General features: G+C 44.9%; 1 protein-coding gene across 2 annotated transcripts in view; it reads right to left on the bottom strand.

Moving 5' to 3' along the window:
* The window catches only part of SPATS1 (spermatogenesis associated serine rich 1), a 33364-nt gene extending 22749 nt beyond the window's left edge, over window positions 1-10615 (bottom strand). For both annotated transcript variants that reach the window (XM_017547449.2, XM_017547450.2), the window contains exons 1-3: window positions 10532-10615; window positions 10069-10207; window positions 1869-2016 (exon numbers count right to left, since the gene is read on the bottom strand). In XM_017547449.2, coding sequence (XP_017402938.1) covers window positions 1869-2016; window positions 10069-10207 — 287 coding nt within the window. In that variant the 5' untranslated portion in view covers window positions 10532-10615. The remainder of the gene's footprint in view (window positions 1-1868; window positions 2017-10068; window positions 10208-10531) is intronic.
* Between the last annotated feature and the right edge of the window lie 11406 nt (window positions 10616-22021).

The raw sequence follows: 22021 nt of genomic DNA, 5'->3' as shown, positions 1-22021 counted from the left end.
TGTTCATCCGTGGTAACAAATGTCCCACGCTGGTGCAGGATGTGATAGTTGGGGAGGCTGTACATGGTCAGGGCAGGAAGTACATAGGAACTTTGTACCTTCCTCTTAATTTTTCTGTGAACCCAAATCTGCTCAGAAAAAGTAAAACCCTTAATAAATCTTTTTAAAGCGTAGGTTTTATGAAAGAGTAGTATAATATGATCTTAATCATAAAATAAATATATATTTTATGTGCAAGAAAAAATTAAAATTAGAAAAAACTAATATCAAAAGGTTTTGTTTTGTTTTGTTTTGGTTTGGTTTTTTTGTTTTTTTTTTTTTTTTTTTTTTTTTTTTTTTTGAGACAGAGTTTCGCTCTTGTTACCCAGGCTGGAGTGCAATGGCGCAATCTTGGCTCACTGCAACCTCCGCCTCCTGGCTTCAGGCAGTTCTCCTGCCTCAGCCTCCTGAGTAGCTGGGATTACAGGCACGCGCCACCATGCCCAGCTAATTTTTTGTAGTTTTAGTAGAGACGGGGTTTCACCATGTTGACCAGGATGGTCTCGATCTCTTGACCTCGTGATCCACCCGCCTCGGCCTCCCAAAGTGCTGGGATTACAGGCTTGAGCCACCGCGCCCGGCCTATATCAAAATGTTAACACATATTCTCTAAGATGTAAAATTTTAGTGACTTTTATTTATTGATTTATCTATTTATTTATTTTGACACAAGTTCTCACTCTGATACCCTGGCTGGAGTACAACGGCTCAATCATATAGCTCACTGCAGCCTGGAACTCTTGGGCTCAAGTGATCTGCCCACCTCAGCGTCCTGCGGAGCTAGGATTACAGGTGCACACCCACATGCCTGGCTAAGTTTTGTATTTTTTTTGTAGAGAAGGGTCTCACTGCAGTGCCCTAGCTGGCCTCGGCCTCCTGGTCTGACAAGATCCTCCCACCTCAGCCTCCCAAAGTGCTGGGATTACAGGTGTGAGCCACCATGCCTGGCCATGTGACTTTTATTGTTAATACTTTTATTTTTAAAAAGTCTTCATCTTTTCAAATTTTCTCCAATAAAATTACTTTCCTTGTAACAAAAATTATTGGAAAAACATTTTCAAAACTTTTTATTGTAAAATAAATATAAACAGAGAAAGTACGTAAAACACAAAGACAGTTTTACAACTAATCACAAAGCCAACGTCCTGGTCAAGAAACAAAACGTTAGCCTAGCACAGTGACTCACACCTATAATCCCAGCACTGTGTGAGACACCAAGGCAGGAAGATCGATTGAGCCCAGGAGTTTGAGGTTGAAGTGAGCCGAGGTAACACCACTCTACTCCAGCCTGGGTGACACAGCAAGACCCCTCTCTCTACCCAAACAAAAGAAACAAAACGTGGCCAGTCCTTCCCCTCCCCCCTCCCTGGAAACCATCTGTGTGTGTCCACTTCTGGGAACAGTAACTGCTATCCTAATTGTGACTCTTACAATAATCATTTCTTGGCTTTTCTTTAAGTTTTACCACCCATGTACATATCCTAAAAATATATAGTTTCACTTATTTTTCAACTTTATAATAGCAAACACACAGAGCTTACTGTGTGCCAGGAAGTCTTCTGAGCTCTTTCCAGGCATTAACTTAATTAATCCTCACAACAATCCTATAAACTATCATCACCATTTTACAGATAAGAACACTGAAGCCCAGGGGTGAAGTAATTTGCTCAGATTCACACAGATACTAAGTGGCAGAACCAGGATTTGAACCCACACAGTCTAGCTCCAGAATCCATGCTCTTGCCAATACCATGCTACCCCTCAGAATGTTGGCTTCTTGGTCAGGATCTCCCCCAACAGTGACAGCTCTGCACCAGACCCTTACTTACTCTAGGTAAGCAGACACTCTGGGGAGGCCTGGAGATTCACTGATGCTTGAGCCTGTTTCAACAGAAGAAGAGGAACTGACACTTTTGTCAGAGGATGTTGTGTTGGCAAAACATCCCTTAGATTCCAGAAAATCACTGCAGCTAGCACCTGCAACACAGAGATATCATATTTAATTACATTATTGAAAATACGTTCCACCCTATTTTGTTTTCTAGATTATAAATAAAATTTTAAAACAGCTACCATGTATTGAGCATTTACGGTGCACTGAGGATTATGTCAACACCTGACACACGTTATCCCATTTAATCCCTATAACAACCCACAGGCATAGGTATTCCTTATTATCCCCATTTTATGGTTGAGAAAACTAAGGCTGAGAAGGTTAAGAAACTTACCTATGATCACATAAAAAGTAAACATCTAGGCCAGGTACAGTGGCTTATGCCTGTAATCTCAGCATTTGGGAGGCCGAGGTGGGTGGATCGCTTGAGGTCAGGAATTCGAGCCTGGCCAACATGGTGAAATCCCATCTCTACAAAAATACAAAAACTAGCTGGGCATGCTGGCACACTCTTGTGTCCTAGCTATTTGGGAGGCTGAGGTGGGAGGATTGCTTGGACCCAGGAGGCGGAGGTTGTAGTGAGCTGAGATTGCACCACTGCACTTCAGCCTCGGCGACCAGAGACTTTGCCTCAGAAAAAAAAGAAAAAAATCTAGGCCCATATTTGATTCCAGGTCTTGTGACACTAAAGCCTGAGATCCTAACCCCTCTGCTAGACTGCTTGCCCCTACACATAGTTCACCTACTCTGAACTAAGTGGAAGACCTAGGATCTGAAGTGAACTGAATAGCACTGTCTGTTGTATTAAGCATCTCAATAAAAGGATTTGTTCATAGAAGGACTGATGAATATAATGGTGATCTCAACTCAAAGAACACCCTCAGAAATTTTGTGGGTTCCCTTCACACTTCTTATTCATGATAGCAGCATCCATAACAGTGCCTGGCACAAAGCAGGTGCTCAATAAATGTTTGCTTGAATAAGTGAAAAAGAATTATAACTCCCCAACCACCCACAGTTACAAGTAAGGGAGTCCTGAAAACCAGTGAGTGTCAGACAGAGAAGAGCACCCATTATCTTCACTCTGCTGTACTATTAATACTTCATGAAAGTCAATCTGTTCTCCTATCATTTTATATAGTTATGTGCCTCATCCAGCCACAAAAATAAAAAGTCAGATGAAAAGATTATGCATATTTCTTTATGCATAATTTCGTAGAGCACTGAAGCTCAATAGATGGCAATGTAACCTCTGGTAATGAGAAAATTGTAAGAAATAAGAGTCAAACTTCTCTGATTCTTGAGTACATTTTTAGACTGACTACTATTCCACCTACACAGTATCATGCTTCTCACATATAGAACCATCTTTTGGTATCAAAGGGGGATTGGTTCCAGGACCCTTGAAATACAAAAGCCCGAGAATCCTCAAATCCCTTATATGAAACAGTGTAGTATTTGAATATAACATATGTACATCCTTCTGTATATAACATATGCACATACTGTACTGTAAATCATCTCCAGATTACTTGTAATACCTAATATACAATGCAAATGCTATGTAAATAGTTGTTATATTTTTATTTGTATTATTTCTGTTGTATTGTTTTCTTTTCTTTTCTTTTCTTTTGAGATGGAGTCTCACTCTGTCACCCAGGCTGGAGTGTAGTGGTGCCATCTCAGCTCACTACAGCCTCTGCCCCCGGGTTCAAGTGATTCCCATGCCTCAGCCTCCCAAGTAGCTGGTACTACAGGCACCTGCTACCATACCTAGCTAATTTTTGTATTTTTAGTAGAGACAGGGTTTCGCCATCTTGGCCAGACTGGTCTCGAACTCCCGGCCTCAAGCAATCCACTTGCCTCAGCTTCCCAAAGTGCTGGGATTACAGGTATGAGCCACTGCACCTGGCCTTGTTGTTCCCTTGTTGAATATTTACTATGGGCTTGAATCTGCCCATAGTAAATATTCTGCCCAGTTGGTTGAATCTGCCGATGCAGAGCCCATTGATAGGACTGTATAGTAGAAACTATGCAAATTCCCACCATCTATCAGCAGGACTGCTACTCAGACAATTTTTTATTCATTTCCTCTCAAATTCATATCACAAGTGAATAATATCTTTTCCACTCTCTGTCACCAAACCTTTTGCTGCTAAGAGGACTTTGCCTGTGACTCTACAAAGCTTAAAGTTCAGCTGAGCTACTTCCTCCCTTCAAAATCCTCCCACTCTGAGTTTCTCAGGACATGGCATAAGGCCTATCTGCATCAGAATTACCTGGGAAGCCTGTTAAAAATACAGATTCCTGAATTCCATCGCAGACCCATTGAATTAGGATCTCTCTAAGTGAGGCGTGGGAACCTGCATTTTGAATAAGTCCCCCCTTCCTCACCCCTGCTCTTCATTTAGGCTCACCTTTGGCAGTGATCTCCTTCTCGAGGTCTAGTTGCATCACTGCATTATATTTGATCCTGTTCCACTTCCAGATTCCCAACTGCACAGAACTTCCTGAATGTCCCCAGTCATGAGAATCCTCTTGGGGTACTTGTTCAACATGCAGGCTCCAGGGCTCTGACTCAGACCTACAGTCTGGGAGCCGTGATATTTAAGAAGCACCTCAGGTGACTGTCAGGGCCTGCCAAGTGTGGGAAGTGCTACTCTGGAATACGCCCCAGAGCCTAGAGCAGCCCCCAGCGCAGTGAGGGCCAACTGATTGCTTGAAGTGTAGCTGGGATGGAGTCAAGCCCAGGGGAGGTGGCAGGAAAGCGGCAAAGCTGTGAGGACAAGGGGACGGGTCCCCAGCAGCCTAAGGAAGAACCGCCCATATACTAAGCCACAAAAGAAGTATCAACAATACATAGACCACACTCTCTGACCACAATGCAGCACAAATTAGAAATCAATAATAAAAAGACAGCCAAAAAGTATCCATAAGCTTAGAAATTCAAACCATGCTTTTAAATAATTCACATACAAGAAGAAATTGTAATGGAAATCATGAGGTGCTTAATGTCAATGAACATTAAGTACTATATATCAAAACTTGTGGGATTCAACTAAAGCAGTAATTAGAAATCTAGAGGCTTAAATTCGTATGCTGTATTTCACTGAATATGAGACACCAGCAATGGTACCAGCATTGTTATTTTACGTACCACAAAGAACAAAGGCTGCCAATTAAAGTATGACACATGCTTTTATCACTTAGAATTTTTATTTTATACTTATTGAAGCATTCTTTTAGATTTACTTAGACATAGATTTTAATCACATATCACTCATGTGCATAATGTGAAGAAGGAAAATATAGGCAAAACAGACTGGCTAAGGCATTCCTAAATCTTATGCACATTCAGAAGTCTGACTACCAAATCACTTTCAACTCAATCACTGATGTCCACATTTTCCACCTAATGCTGACCTAATAATTCAATAAGAATGATGCAGCATTTTTTTTTTTTTTTGAGTGGGAGTCTGGCTCTGTCGCCCAGGCTGGAGTACAATGGCCCTATCTCGGCTCACTGCAACCTCTGCCTCTCGGGTTCAAGCAATTCTGCCTCAGCCTCCTGAGTAGCAGGGATTACAGGCACTCACTGCCACAACCGGCTAATTTTTGTATTTTTAGTAGAGACGGGGTTTCACCATGTTGGTCAGACTGGTCTCTTGGCCAGGCTGGTCTTGAACTCCTGGTCTCATGATCCGCCTGCCTCGGCCTCCCAAAGTACTGGGATTACAGGCATGAGCCACTGCACCCAGCCCCACATTTCTTAAATGAGTGCTTCTCTATTGTCTCTGGAGTTTTCTTCCAAGCTATGAACACACATTCTACATGCTTCAGCACTTATACAGCAAAAATTATTACAACTACATCATGGCTGCCGCTGGGCTCACGGACCTGGTAACATGCAGTCCCTACTTCAAAGATGCAAACTGTCCATCCAACAATTGATGGGTTATAGTGTTCAAAATCAAAAATTCCAAAATGAATGAACTAAGCTTTCAATTTAAGAAATAAGAAAAAAAAAAGAGTAAACCCCCCCAAAATTTTAAGGAATGAAATCATAAAAGCAGAAATGAATGAAATAAAGATTATCAGAACTATGGCTTCATACAAAAGCTAAATAATGTAGATAAACAAGGCTCAAGAAAAGATTTTAAACACAAATAAATAAGATTAGGGCAGCCTGTAATCCCAGCACTTTGGGAGGCCAAGGCTGGCAGATCACCTGAGGTCAGGAGTTCAAGACCAGCCTGGCCAACATGGTGAAACCCTGTCTCTACCAAAAATACAAAAATTAGCCAGGGCATGGTGTCACACACCTGTAATCCCTCCTGAGACAGGAGAATCCCTTGATCCCGAAAAGTGGAGGTTGCAGTGAGCTGACATCATGCCACACTGCACTCCACTCTGGGCAACAGAGTAAGACTCTGTCTCAAAAATAATACGAATAATATTATTATTATTAAAAATGAAAAGAAGGCCGTAATTATAAACAAAATAGAGATAACTTTACAGATAAAGAAATTAAGCTCCAGAAATGTCAAATAACTTGTTCAGGGTTATATAACTATGGAGTATAATTTATAAAATGTAGTCTAATATTCAAATAATCAAGACGGTACTGACAAAAACCCTAACAGACAAATCAATAGGACAAAATTGTAAACATAAATAGAATAAAATTTTATATGAAAACAAGTGGCATTTTATCTTGGTGAAGAAAGGATGGGTTATTCAAAAAATATTGCTGGAACAACTAATTAACCATTTGGAATAAAAATAAAATTAAACCTTTTTTATCCCAAACTGGAATAATCCAGATGAAACACAGATTTGAATGTAAAAATTGAAATTAAGGATGTACCTGAAAAAATAAGTGAATGTGTATATAATCTTAGAGTGAAGAAGTTATTGCCAAGAAAGATACTAAATACAGGCAAAATAAAGGAAAAGAGGCATAGATTTGAATATGCCTCTTTAAATATACACTTAAAACTTTCATAGCAAACTATAAACTGGGGGAAAATCTGTAACATACATGATAGAAAGGAAAAATAGTAGCCATGACAAATTATGACCTTTTATACATTTATAAGATGAAAATAAATATCCAAAAAGAAAAAAAAAGGGCAAAAGACATGATCAGGTAACTTATTTTTAAAACAAGCTGGACACAGTGGCTTATCTCTGTAATCCCAGCACTTTCGGAGGCCGCCGCAGGTAGACTGCTTGAGGCTAGGAGTTCAAGACCAGCCTGGGCAACATAAGGAGACCTGGTCTCTAGAAAAAACTAAAAAGTTAGCTGGGTGTGGTGTTGCACACCTGTGGTCCCAGCTACTCCGGAGGCTGAGACGAGGATTGCTTGAGCTGGGGAGGTCGAGGCTGCAGTGAGCCCTGATTGTACCACTGCACTCCAGCCTGGGCGACAGAGTGAGACCCCATCTTGAAATAAGATGCAATAAAATAACACAAATAGCCAATATATATTTGGGGGAAAAGTTCACCCATCATAATAATTGGGTTTGGAGGAGTGGGTGGTTATTTTTTGGGTGTTTGTTTGTTTGTTTGTTTGTTTTTGAGACAGGGTCTTGCTCTGTCACCCAGGCTGGAGTGTAGTGGCATGATCTCGGTTCATTGCAAACTCTGCCCCCAGGACTCAAGTGATCTCAAACTCCTGAGCTCAAGTGATCCACCTGCCTCAGCCTCCCACAAAGTGCTGGGATTACAGGTGAGAGCCACTGCACCTGGCCCCATCCTAATAACTGAAGAATTGAATTTAAAATAAGATACCATTATTTGCTATCAGTTTGCAAACACTCAGGGTTGCCATAGCTTGGAGTAATGGCATTCCTATCATTGCTGGTGGGAATGTCCCCATCTTCCTGAAGAGCAATTTGGCCATATGTTACTTCTGAAGCCTATGAGAAGTGCATATCATTTGACTCAATAGTTCTACTTCTAGAAATGTATCTATGAAAAAGGTATGAAATGTACATATAGAGATACAGAATGGATTCACAGATGTGGAGAAGAACTGAAATCAAGGCCAAAGATGTCCTCTATGTTGATACTTGCATGTGAGCTCTGAGGTATTTATGGTAACATTTACTTATGACAATTTTGGCCCGTAGGTTTTCACAGTGGCTGCCTTTCATAGCGTGTAAACATTTTAATTGTATATTGCCACTATAGGACTTGAGAGTTCCGCAAGCAAGAATTGGTTGGCTCTACGGATGGTATCAGAGAGGGCCCCTTCCCAAGTTTTTTGCTTGTTTGTGTTAGGGGCAAAATTTAAATGTTTAAATACTGATGCTCCCACAGTGTAGAGTACCATCCGGTCACTCTGAGCAAGTCAATGACTTCTCCACACCCAGCTCCCAATGGCTGCCCTCTCCCCCATCTGGCTCAGAAGCCTGTGGGGAGAAACAAACACGCTAAGGAAACACACCCTGCTTGAAAGGATCGCCATTTATCATGAAAATTGTTATTCAAATGCAATAAATGTCAAGTAAGCCAGAAGTCAGAAAATTCTAACAAGTTTCTAAAACACTATGAAATAAGAAGAAACTATGTAATTAAAGGCCAAGAGAAGGTTCTGGTGACCAGAAAGGAATTTAAGGGAAAAAGGAGAATTTGGAAGAAAGTCTTGTTTCTTTAGTGCCATCTGTGGAATTCAGGATAATTATTTCCATTTTTTTAGGCAGGAATAACACCTTACATAACCAAAGCACTTTCGTATGCTTGTCATCTCAGCTGATTTGCACAATAGCTCTGTCTGGTAGGGAGAAAAATAATACATCAAGCCATGTTTGTTTAATGTGGATACTCATTTAACCAAACACTATTTCCCACTCCTGCTTATCTGCTTAACAAGGGGCCTAAGGATCAAGGACAGTGGTTTTTAACCCAGTTTTGGATTATGTCCCCTCCCCCATGAGCAGTAATGAAAGTAATTTGTTCTCTGCTGGAAAAAATGCGCACACACACACACCCCCCACACACAGGTATCTTCAACTGGTTTGTGGAGCCCCTTCTTTCCTGAAATCCATAGACTCCAGATGTATTCTAAACTCAGATGTATTCTCCTGAATGGACTCACCTACACAGTAGAAAAGGACACCATGGGTCTTTCATTAATGTGGTCTGGGATCTGGTACCCTTCTGGTACCCCTAACTCAAAAACATGGATCCCTAGGACATCCTTAAAACAGCAGCTTCCTCCTTTACCCCAAACCTAACTGGAAACTGCAGAAAGGTCCGGAGCTTAAGTTAGAATCCCAAAATCCTTTTCCCCTTGCTGTTCCAGACCCACCTGGACAATTAACAGTTCTAACTCCTCCAGCTCCTCCTTCTCTACGGTCCCAGCATATATCAATAGCTGGGTGGAATGAGTTGTACCTCCCTCCTTTCTCCCCACAGTGAAGGAGAATGAGGCGATCATAGACCCAGAATACAGAAGACCAGGGAGAAAGCTAAGATTTGATTCAGCAAAGTCTGGACAACCCCTTTTTGCAGCATGCAGACCACTCACCCATAACAGGTAAATGAGAACTTGATCGCAGACGCACTCTGAGCTTTTCTGGGAGACTATGGCTGTTCAGCGCCATGACACTGTTCTCTAAAGGCAAAGGTGCTCCAAGTACCCTCCTCGGCCTTAACCAATTATGGAGCTACCAGCCATTATTTAATTTTTAGAGTGTTCATAATTCCCACCTGAACTGTCCCATCCAATAAACAGTGACACAAACCTACTAATATATTGGCAAAAGAAAGATGAAGGGACACAGGCTCGGGAGTATGGCAGACTCACGTCAAATCCAGGCTCACCATTTATTAACCCAGGAACTGGGCAGGTCAAATCTCTGGCTCCCTTTTTACTCATAGGTAATATACTTCTCCACTGTTGTGAGATCCCCTGAGGTAACTTATGAGAATCTCCGCTTTGACGGTGCCCTCTGCCTAATCAAATGTTGGGTTAGTATAGACATAAGCAGCTCTTTTTACATGCCCCCAAACTAGCCACCTTCTAAACTTCAAATGGTGCCCCACTCTCACCCCCGACCACGGGTGCAGTATACTTGGATGTGAACACCAACTCCACACCCAGTGCTCTGGGTTTCTTAGCACTCAACTGTAGGTCCTCTCCACCTTGGTCATGCCAGAGTCCCTTTTCTCTGGAACCTTCTCCAGCTCGCCACCACAGGTCGCGCTTGAGATGGAGGGGAGGCGGCAGCCCTGTCGACGGTTTCCAGTGAGCATCTGTGGACTCATCTGTGCACGTGTTGGTTTTAAATTTTAGAAGCAACCCAGAGACAAAGAAAAGACTCTTGTAAGAAAGGTGTCAGTGAAAACAAATTCCACAAGCCACCGAAAGTCAGGAGGGAGGACTGGCCTCTAAACCGGAGCCTCCCTCCCCCCACCCGGGCGTTGCTTGGTTTCGAAGCCCTCTGAGCTCCAGCGAGTCCTCCCCCGGCCACAGCCAGGCTCGCTGCACCCCCACCCCCAGCTCGAGGTGCTCCTTCTTTTCCACCCTCTCCCCCAGGGGAGGCTTGGGTCTGTGCTCAGAGGCCTCCGCGGAGCATGGAACCAACACACCAACGGGCAGGCGAACTGCCGAACGCACGCCGAGGCGAAGGAACCGAGAGCCCAGGGCAAGAGGGACGCCGCGGCCGCCTGCTCCTCCCGCGGAGGCGCGTTCCGGGGTTGCCGGGACACCGGCCCCAGGCACGCGGTGCGCAGCGTCCTTCCTGGCCCGGCTGCCGGCCCCGCCGTCTGTCACCCCCCGGGCACTGTGGCCATCCGTATGGGATGGAGGCTCCTGAGAGGTGCAGAGCCAGAGGCTCCAGCAGTCACCTGCAAGGATCGCTGCAAAAGCCACTTTGTGGTTTTGGAATTTTTTTTTTTTTGAGTTGTGGTTCTTTTCCATGCAGTTTTCATTATTAGAACTGTAGGCTCTGGTGGCAGTGAAAGATGCGCCCTCCACAAAGCTTGCAGATGCCTGGTTATAATTGGCATTGATTAGACAGGATCCACCTACCACTTACAGAGCGCCTTTTCTGGGCCAGGCGCCCTGGTGGATGTTATCTTCCTTAAGCAGCCAGCTGCATTTTTCAAAATAGAAAACCAAATTTTAGCAAAGGCTTGCTCAAGGTCACCCAGAAAACAGAGTCATTTCCAAGTTTCCTCATTCCAAATCCACCACTCTTTCCATCGTATTGACTTAAATTTATCTTCCGCATCCTTTCCAGTATCTAATAAATCTTGCATAGAAAGCTTCTCATCAAGTCTAGTTTAAGTCCTTAAGTTCGCATTTAGACCAAGTTTCCCCTTTTTTTTGTTGCTGATTATAAGAGAAATAAACAGTCATTGTAGAAATATTGGAAAATGTGGAAAAATATCGTCAATATCCATGATCCCACAATATAGAGGTTAAATATTTTTTTCTGGTTAGCTATTGTTGTGTAACAAATCACCCCCAAATTCTGTTGCTTTAAACAACAACATCCATTTTTATTTTCCGATTCTGGTGGTTGGCTAGGCTAAGCTTGGCTGCACATGCTTGGGGTCTCTCACATGGCCACAGTCAGAGGTCACAGAGGAGCTCCCTCACTCATGTGCCTGGTGACTGATGCTGGTTGTCAGGCGAGGTCAGCAGGGGTAGTGACGTTCACCCATGTGTGGCATTTTCATGTGCTTTCTCACAGCAGTGTCTGAGTTTCCAATATGAGCATCCCAGGAGGACTAGGAAGAACTTGTACTGCCTCCATAGCCACAAGTGCACGGAGAGGGAATTACGACCACACCTCTCCATCAAGGTCATACTGTGTGAAAAGCCCAGGGGACAGGGGAGCTTGTGGCACTCCTACAAAATACAATCTCCCCTACTGATATTTAGGGGTTATTTCCTCCTTGTCCTTTTTCTGTTCACATGTACGTCATATGCCCCTAGTGATTTACACCCCTGCTAATATTTAGGGTCTGCTTCCTCTCTGTCCTTTTTCTGTGCACAAATACATTAATATAATTCAAATTATTTTATATATATGTATATAATTTTGTCTTGGGCTTTTAAAATTTAAGATTATAGTTGATGGCTAGGGGCTGTGGCTCACACCTATAATCCCATAATCCCAGCACTTTGGGAGGCCAAGGTGGGTGGATCACTTGAGGTCAGGAGTTCAAGACCAGCCTGGCCATCATGTTGAAACCTGTCTCTACTAAAAATACAAAAAAAAAAAAAAAAAAAAAAAACAAAAAAAAAAAAAAAAAAAAAAAAAAAAAAAAAAATCCAGGCATAATGGTGGGCATCTGTAATCCCAGCTACTTGGAATACTGAAGGAGAATCTCTTGAAGCCGGGAGGCAGATGTTGCAGTGAGCCAACATCACACTACTGTACTTCATCCTGGGCAAGAGAGCCAGACTCCATCTCAAACAAAAAAAAGTTGGCCCTCTATATCTGAGGGTTCTGGATCCACAGGTATGACCAACTACAGATTGAAATATTCAAAAAATATACAGAAATTTAAAATATTACATGCATTGTATGTAAAAAAGAATCATAAAAAAGAAAAAAATAATAAAAATAAATTTTAAAAAAAATTAAAAAATAAACAATACGAATAAAAACAACGAAGATTAGCAACCATTTCCATAGCATTTACATTGTTTTAAGTATTATAAATAATCTAGGGATGATTTGAAGTACTGTACAGGAGGATGTACATAGGTTATATGCAAATACTATGCCGTTTTGTAAAAAGGACTTGAGCATCCTTGATATGCTCAAGATTTTGGTATGGGAGGGGAGTCTTAGAACCAATCCCCTAGGGATACAGAGGGATGGATGCATTTCCTGAGCTTTTCCCCTTATCGAAGTTTAAAAAACATGTTATCTCTTTATCCCATGGTAGGAGAGGTAACAGTTCTGTAGTAGAAACATTAGCTGGGGAACAGCATAGTTAGTTACTAATGGCTCAACTCAAGATGCTGCCTCACCAGGAAGGCAGAGATTTTTGTCTGTTTTGTTCACTGCTATATGCCAAGTAGCTAGCACAGTGCCTGGCACATATAGATGTTCAATAACCATTTGTTTAATGAATGAATAAACGAGTGAGTGGGTGGGTGAATGGGTGGATGATTACAATGGTCTGAGCTGAGCCCCTCCCTCTCTTGCTTGCATCCGCTTAGGAGGAAAGAGACCAGGTTTCTAACCTGAACCACCAGGTTCCAAGAGATCAAGACCTATCTGTTGGTCAGGTGATTGCAAGGCAGGCGAGTGAATCACAGAAGGGAAACTTTCTCATCTTTGGTGAGTCCTGTGAACTGTGACTCATAAGCTTTCCCTTACTCTGCAGCTTAAAACCTCCCACGCCACGTTGCCTCCACTCCTTGGGCAAGTTTTAGATGCCTGCTGTACCAGGCCTGCCCTGGCAGCTGTCCCCAAAGTTTGGTGAGGCACTGAGGCCAGCTAAGGGGTTCTCAGGGCTTCAGAGCTGCCTCTGATCAGCTCGGCCCCACCACACAGCCAGGGCATTCCCAGGATTGGCACCTGAAGTTTCCTGTGCCCAGCAGCCTCATAACCAGAGTTAGGCAGCAGAGGCAAGGGGAGGATGCTGGGTGTGCCCAGAAGGCTGGGGTTTCTGAAGGTCCCAGAAAATCCTGTCTGTATAGCCAGGAGGGTGAGCACAGTTGGGAAAGAAGGAGGCCTTCCCCAGTGTTCCCTTGCTGGCCCCTGGCTGAGCACCCCAAACCAAGCCCAGCCTGAAGTTTACTGTAGAACCTGCACAGGAGCATGGAAGCCTGATGCGGGAAAGGACGTTGGTCTCAGGTCTTTAAGGTTAACTCCACCATTTCTCCAGCTTTAGGGCCCTCCTTCCAGCTCTACTGTTCGGGGTCCTGATGTTCCAAAAGCCTGGCTTTCCTGCGTCTGAATGAGCTCAGGAAACCTGGGGCTCCAGGCCACCACAAACACATACAGGGTTTACATGTGAAGTATTTCCCTGAACTATATAAAATTTCTGGTTTTGTGGGTGAAACATAGTTGCATATCAGCAAATTTGTGTTATTTGACTGAATCATGAAAGACAAATGCTTCTAGCAGGTTTCATGGTGAGGTCAGCGGAGGGTGGGCTGAGCTTTAACCCCCCCCCTTCCCCTGTGTCCCTTTTCCCTGAAGGACCCCACTTCGCTATCAGTACCTGGGAGCTTGGCTCTGGGAAGGAACGACTGACAGGGAGGCAGAGGTGGAAGCAGGGACTGGGCACTGGATAGAGACAGTTGATTCTGGTTCTCCCCTGGCTCCCATGACCCCAGACCCTTGAGAGCAGCTGGGGCAGCCATAAGAATTAAGAGCCCAGAAATTAGAGGAAACCAGACTGTGGAGGGAGAAAGATAAACTCAATAAACTCTACCCATTCCTCTTGAGTCTTGGCAGGACAAAAAGTGCCTGCTGGAGAAAGAAACTTGAGCCTAGAATGGTATTATTTAATGGCCAAGAGGTCAGAGACCTTGGTAAAAAGTCTCTGAGTTAGGTAACCCTCAAGAGCTGCAAGCTAAACTGGGCGGGGAGGGCGTCTTAAACACTACTTCTCACAAGAGCACTCCAAAAGGTCTATACAGGGGAGCCTCTTTTCCCCAATGTCAAGGAAAGGTCACCCAGCAGAAGCCCTCATTTAATGTGCTTGTCCCATAAGTATGCACCAGAGGGCAGTATAAACCCATGTATGGAAAACAGAATGTGCTCATAGATTCTCTACTGTTTACATCGAGTAAGAGGCATCACAGAGCCTTGTATAAAGACAGCGCTGGGGAAATGGGCATTGAGTGAATTACTGATGCACGGTCACCTTCAGAAACCTTCAATGGTAGGTAGAGGAAGCCTGGCAAAGATGGGGAGAAAGAGCATTTGCTACCTCAGAATCAACTAACATCGCCAGCTCCCAAATAGTCAGAGGGCATTCCCGTCAGTTCAGTCCAGGAAACAATGACCAGACGCCTGCTGTGTTCCAGGCACTGTGCTAGGTACAGGAATTTACAGGTGAGTAAAACACAGTCCCTTCCCCAACTGAGTATCCGTGATAGCTATGTCCATCTCTTTACATTCATTATCTCACTTAATCCTGGTCACAGTAAAGTGCTAGTAGAATCATCCTCTGTTTACAAATGAGGAAAGACAGACTCAGAAGGCAGAAGTAACTTGTCTCACCAGAAAGTGGCAAAGCTGGAGTTTAAATCCAGTCTCTCTAGCTTCAGAGCCTGGGCTCCCACCGTGGTCCCAGAGCTGTCTTAGTATGTGCCCTCAGCAATGAGCAGGTCCATTTGTCATCTCAGTACTGGCCAGGCTGTCAGGGCCGCCTCCTAGGCTGCCAGACTGCCCAGGAGAAGCCTGGGAGGACAATCGTCCCCAGAAACACAAAAGTCCCTTGGGACTTGGATTTCTGAGTAACATAAATCAATGACTAAGACTTTAAAATGTATGTAACATATGTAATACATAAAACAGATATGCAGAGTGGGATGCCAATTCTCTTTTTTTTTTTTTTTTTTTTTTTTTTTTTTGATGTGCGTTTTTTTTTTTTTTTTTTTTTTTTTTTTTTTTTTTTTGAGACGGAGTTTCACTCATGTTACCCAGGCTGGAGTGCAATGGCGCGATCTCGGCCCACCGCAACCTCCGCCTCCTGGGTTCAGGCAATTCTCCTGTCTCAGCCTCCTGAGTAGCTGGGATTACAGGCACGCACCACCATGCCCAGCTAATTTTTTGTATTTTTAGTAGAGACGGGGTTTCACCATGTTGACCAGGATGGTCTCGATCTCCTGACCTCGTGATCCACCCGCCTCGGCCTCCCGAAGTGCTGGGATTACAGGCTTGAGCCACCGCGCCCGGCTTTAGATGCCAATTCTCTATGGAACAGGGAAGGGCAGGGAAGAAGGGAAGGGAAGGGAAGGGAAGGGAAGGGAAGGGAAAAGGGAAGGGAAAAGGGAAGGGAAAAGGGAAGGGAAAAGGGAAGGGAAAAGGGAAGGGAAAAGGGAAGGGAAAAGGGAAGGGAAGGGAAGGGAAGGGAAAAAGGAAAAGGCTGAATTAGGTGAGGTTGAAGTGGAATTCCGTAATTACCAGGTTTAACGCAATATGGAATAGTCACTGCAGATCTCTCATCAGAGGGATGAGGAGGCAAAAGTGGTATATACCGCCCATCCTTGTATCCCTCCCAGTTCCATTCCCATTGTCCCCACCCTGTTCTGTGCCTGGGAGGTTGGCCTATGTGGACTGCACACCCCAGATCTCATGGAGGCACTGGAGGGAGGCACAGGGAGGAGTGAAGTCGGGGTATTTACCCCTCAACCCCCAGCTCCTGTCCTGTTGGCCTCAGTTGTCTATGCCCCTCCCCTTAGGGCCACAGAGGGGTGGGCTCCACACAGCTCTCTTTGGGGACTGCTGACTGCTTCCTTCCCTGGACCTTGAAGGCCTAGGGGTAGCAGTGACTCCCAGCGGTTATAGTCCTGAGGCATTGCTGCATTCCCTGCTGCTTTTCCTAAACCCCACCTGCACCACTGTGAATGATGCCTTTATCATACCCTGCAGTTACCCAGGTGGAGGGTGCCATTTCTTTCTTGCTGGAACCCTAGAGCTTTAGGGAGATTAGTCTGATAAGGTAGGAAGGCTGCTGTCTGAGGAAGAGGGCCAGCCAGAAGGAACTTACTGGATATGAGAAGCCAACCAAACAAAGGAGGCAAAGACAACCCCAAGACTTATGGCTTGAGGCCCCTGAGTCTTGGAAAAATAAGCCTAATTGTACATGAGTCTCTGTGTTAGCCTGAGAGGAAACAGTAGCAAAAGAAATGGTTAAGCTGGTTTCAGCCAGGCTGAGAGTGGGAGATGTTGGCACTAACAGGAAGCTGAAGGAACTTTTCCCGGTGCCTGGAATTGGTACCTGGGGCTCCAAGTTGGAGACAAAGAGGCATTCAATAATCCACATTCTAAAGAGAACATTCGCCCATGGAAGGCCAGACTATTCCTGGAGCCTATTAAGAGGCTGCCAAATCTCTGAACATCGCTGAATCTTTGTTACTTTTGTAGAAGAATAAGCAAATAAATGTTATTGTGGTCTTCAACCCAGCCAGCACTGTGAAAACAAGCATGATGACATTGTGAGTACAAGTGCAGTCTTCAGAACCAAACTGCCCGAGTGCAAATCTTGCCACTCCTGCTAACCAGCTGTGCACTCTAGGTAAGCTACTCTGCCTCTGGAAGCCTCAGTTTCCTCCTCTGTAAAGAGAGATCATAATAGTACCTCCCTCATAAGGTGGAGAGGATTCATGAATAAATACATGTCAGTCACTTAGAATGGCATGCACATAGTAGGAAGTCAATCATTGTGTGCTTTTGTTATTAAGAGCAATTCCTTCTGTGACTGATTTCTGTAATAAAGAAGTACAAACACTCGAATCTGATGCAAGAGGAACTGTACAGCATTTGTCCTGTTCTCTTGGGGAAGGGTGGAGGAGGGAAACCAACAGAAGCAATTTCACTCTTGCAAGTTGTTAAAGAGCTAGAGGCCCTTAGAGAAGGAGTTAGATCATCTCCTTACCCTGCTCATCATGAACTCTGTGAGGAGGCTTGCTACATCCTCCGGTATCTTCACTCAGGTTTGAACCAGGACCAGGGACAGACTAAAAGCCTCCAGAAAAGCCAGCTTCTGGAAAACAATGCAGAAGACTGCGTCCTGAGACAGACCGGCATCTCCACACAAACTCTAAGAAAAATGCAAAAATGGCTGGATAGGGAGCTCATTGGCCTTGGAAATGCTCCCCTGAAAAAGCAGAGTGCAAGACAGAACTGAGGCGAGATTCTATGGTAGGTTAGGAAAAGAAATGCAAGCTAGTGTGACGGGATCTTCCTGGTTTAAAAAGCCCCAGCTTTTAATGTTGTGATGAAGGTCATACGATCCATTTCACAAGCCACAGGTACAGCAGAGGGGTCACCTAGCTCATGGTGGAAGTGTCAATATAATATAGCATTTCCACAGCCCAAGCTGGTGGCAAGAGCTAGCATCCTGCTGAGGTCCACCTCCACCGTTTTTCCCCCTACAAACGTAAGAATAGACAGATTTCCTGAGAAACAGAGAAAGGGGAAAGAAAATAAAAGCCAGCAGATTGGCTGATATGGGCTGAGGAACAAATGGCAGAATTCAGATTTCTGCTCAGGGTATTGCTAAGGAGAGATCCAACTTGGTGCGACAGTCTATTTGACGGGACTTCTGTTTTTTTTGTTTTTTGTTTTTTCAGACGAAGTCTCGCTCTGTCACCAGGCTGGAGTGCAGTGGCACCATCTCGGCTCACTACAACTTCCACCACCTGGGTTCGAGCAATTCTCATGCCTCAGCCTCCCAAGTAGCTGGGATTACAGGCATGCGCCACCACACCCAGCTAATTTTCTGTATTTTTAGTAGAGAAGGGGTTTCGCCAGGTTGGCCAGGATGGTCTCGATCTCCTGACCTCGTCATCTGCCCATCTCAGCCTCCCAAAGAGCAGGGATTACAGGCGTGAGCCACCGCGCCCAGCCTTCTACTTTTAAGAAATATCTAGGCTCAGAAAAACAAGACATATCCATTTCTTACCGAGTGCCAGATATCAGTCTCATTACAAAATGGCAGCATAAGTTGTGCATGGTAGCACATACCTGCAGGCCCAGCTACTCAGGAGGCAGGGGCAGGAGGATTGCTTGAGCCCAGGAGTTCAAGGCTAGCCTGGGCAACGTTGCAAGACCCCAACTCAAAAAAAGAAAGAAAGAGACAAAGAAAGAGAGAAAGAGAGAGAGAGAGGAGGGAAGGAAGGAAGGAAGAAAGGAAGGAAGGAAGGAAGGAAGGAAGGAAAGAAGGAAGGAAGGAAATGGCAACATGGCTATTGATATTAACTCGTGATGGGCTTCACTCTGCCAGGCATCATCAGAGGCTCTCTGCCTTGACTCTTTGTCACAGTCCTGTGGGGATAGGTACTGTTATTATCCCCATTACCTCCTAGCCTCAGTTTGGAGAGATTAAGCAGCTTCTTCAAGGTCGCAGGACCTTACAGAGCCCTGCTCACACCAGCATAGCCTGGAAGTTCTGCTTTGGAGAGCTGGCTCCTTGTACTAATAGCTGTGTAGAGTTAGGGAGCTCCCAGCTAGTGATGCCAATACCCATTCAGCAGCGCTCTCCGTAGATCCCAGGTGCCCCACCTTTCCATTATTGTTGCATTAACACAGCGTGACCATGAGCCCAGATATACCCCATAACTGGAAATATTGACCCTGTTAGGAGTCAAACATCTACTCTCTAGAAGCCTGCTGGATATTGGAAACACTGAACAAAGACAGCAGAAAGGCCCAGTGCTCAGCAGAGGCACAGAGAGGAGGGGTGTGCGGGGCGGGGGCTGCCCCTCCGTCCAGCCTCTGGTGGAGCTGCAGCATTCCTTTCCCCCACCCTCTCCACCCTGTTCCTGCAGGCGCTTCCCCACCGCTGTCTGCTCAGACCCCACCATCGCTTCCTTATTGACTCACACATCAGCCACCTACTCCACTTACCCTTTTACTCTTGGCTTCTGCATTTTGGCCTTTGTATTACTCAGCTATTGGCAAAATAACATTGTGTAACAAACTACCTCAAACTCAGTGGCCTACAACAACAAACACCTGTTTTGCTCACTCACGAGTCTGGAGGTCAGCTAACATCAATCTCCTTCAGGCTAGACCTGCTCAGCTGAGCCTGGCTTCAGACTGCGGCTCAGACGCAGGTTCGCTCCCCGGGATTTGTCTCACTTCCCAGGGATCAGCAGCAGCTCCCCAGGGCCTGCTCTTCTCATGTCGAACGGCATAGCACACGAGGGGTGCAAGAAGACACATCATGTCTCTGGAGGCCTCTGCCTGAAATTGTTGCACTTCCACTCATATTCTGTTGGCCAAAGCAGGTCACATGGGAAAACCCAAAATCAGTGAGGTGAACACACAGACTCCATCTGCACACGTGGAAGATAACATAAAGTCACGTGGCACAGAATGGCTGCATAGTTCTAACACAGGGAGGCTGTGATGAGTGGAGAACGGTGATTGAGTCCTGTGCATTTCATCCATCCTTAGCGTTCCTCCAGGACACCCATGGGGTTAGGAGGCCATTGGTTCTTGTTACTTTGCAAGTGGAGGGAAAACACCTTCCTCTTCAGTCTTCTGGAACTCCTGAGAGGAACTTGTGGTCCACATGTATGATGACTGGACTGCTGGCCATTTCGTTATGGGGCTTTGAAGGGAGGAAGGCCCCGGCTGCCGGACTGCCCACTTCCTCCAAACCAAATGTCGTCATGAATTTCATGCTCTGGAGTGAGAAATGGACACGTTCTCCCAGCACACTTCAATCTTGTCCAATTTCCATTCTGCTTTTTCATTTTCCAGAAATACTTTAAAACAGATGTGACTTTCTCTCACATGAAAAAAAAAGGCCTTGAAAAGTCCCAGATGTTCCTTATTCAGCTAAACAGGATTTGGATTTAGGAGAAGGGGTAATGGCAGGAAAGACACAGAACTGCATGCTTAACACATTTTTTTTCCCCAAACAGGCGCTGTTTTGGGTACAAAACCTACCTATTTAGGAAGAAATCTTTCAGAGGAGATGAAGAGAAAAAACTCAGAAATCATCACTGGTAGAAGCAGCATCCTTCAAACATGGCTTCAATTTGTTCTGAGAGATGTTCACGGCACCACCAGCTCTTACCCGAATCCACTTAAGTGGAAGGAATCCACTGATTACTGTGATGGGCAAGAGGAGTTAACTGTTTAGCTGGCAGCAAGTCCTGCTCACACTGGAGACTGCGGTCTGACACGGAAACATTAGCTGCATGGCAGTTTCTCCCAGTGATGACAGGAAATGAGAGAAAAATCCCTGAGCACAGTCTTCAAGGCACCGTAGCTGGCTGGGGACTGTCATCACACGGCTTAACACTAATACACTTAAGCCAAATGAACAGAAACAGGAGGCACATGATGTCGAGTGCTCAGGGTCACAGCCAGTGACTCATGACCACATATAACGTATCAGGAATAGTCTGACTCATGGAGGCAGAAGGTAGAATGGCGGGAGCCAGGGGCCCTGGGGAGAGGAATAGGGACTTCATGTGTAATGGGTACAGAGCTTCAGTCGGGGTGATGAAAAAGTTCTGGAGATGGATAGCAGTGATGGCTGCACAACAATGGGAGTGTACTCAATGCCACTGAATTGTACACTTAAAATGGTTAAAATGGCAAATATTGGCCGGGCGCGGTGGCTCACGCCTGTAATCCCAGCGCTTTGGGAGGCTGAGGCAGGTGGATCACCTGAGGTCAGGAGTTCAAGACCAGCCTGGCCAACATGGCAAAACCCAGTCTCTACTAAATAATACAAAAATTAGCTGGGTGTGGTGGTGGGTGCCTGTAATCCCAGCTACTCAGGAGGCGAGGCACGGAGAATTGCTTGAACTCAGAAGGCAGAGGTTGCAGTGAGCTGAGATCGTGCCACTGCACTCCAGCCTGGGTGACAGGGAGAGACTCCATCCCAAAAACAAAAACAAAAAAATGGTTAAAATGGCAAATATTGTGTTACATATATTTTACAACTAAATAAATAAATAACATTTTTGAAAGTCCATGACTCCCAGAAAATACATCCAGCAGTTCACCTATGCACTTTTCTGCACCTACGTTATACTTCAATGACAAGTTTTAAGATGGTAGAGAAATAAATATAAAAATGAGAGATAGAAGAAATACGTTCTATAAGGCCAGGCACAGTGGCTCACGCCTGTAATCCCAACATTTTGGAAGGCCGAAGCAGGCAGATCACTTGAGGCCAGGAGTTCAAAACCAGGCTGGCCAACGTGGAGAAACCCCGTCTCTTCTAAAAATACAAAAATTAGCTGGGTGTGGTGGCAGACGCCTGTAATTCCAGCTGCTTGGGAGGCAGAGGCATGAGAATTGCTGGAACATGGGAGGCAGAGGTTGAAGTGAGCCAAGATCACACCACTGCACTCCAGCCTGGGTGACAGAGCGAGGACTCTGTCTCAAAAAAAAAGAAAGCCAAAGCAAA

The sequence above is a fragment of the Cebus imitator genome, unplaced genomic scaffold, assembly GCF_001604975.1.
Source record: "Cebus imitator isolate Cc_AM_T3 unplaced genomic scaffold, Cebus_imitator-1.0 Scaffold197, whole genome shotgun sequence".
Lineage (NCBI taxonomy): Eukaryota > Metazoa > Chordata > Mammalia > Primates > Cebidae > Cebus > Cebus imitator.
This window is presented reverse-complemented; position numbering and strand designations above follow the sequence as displayed.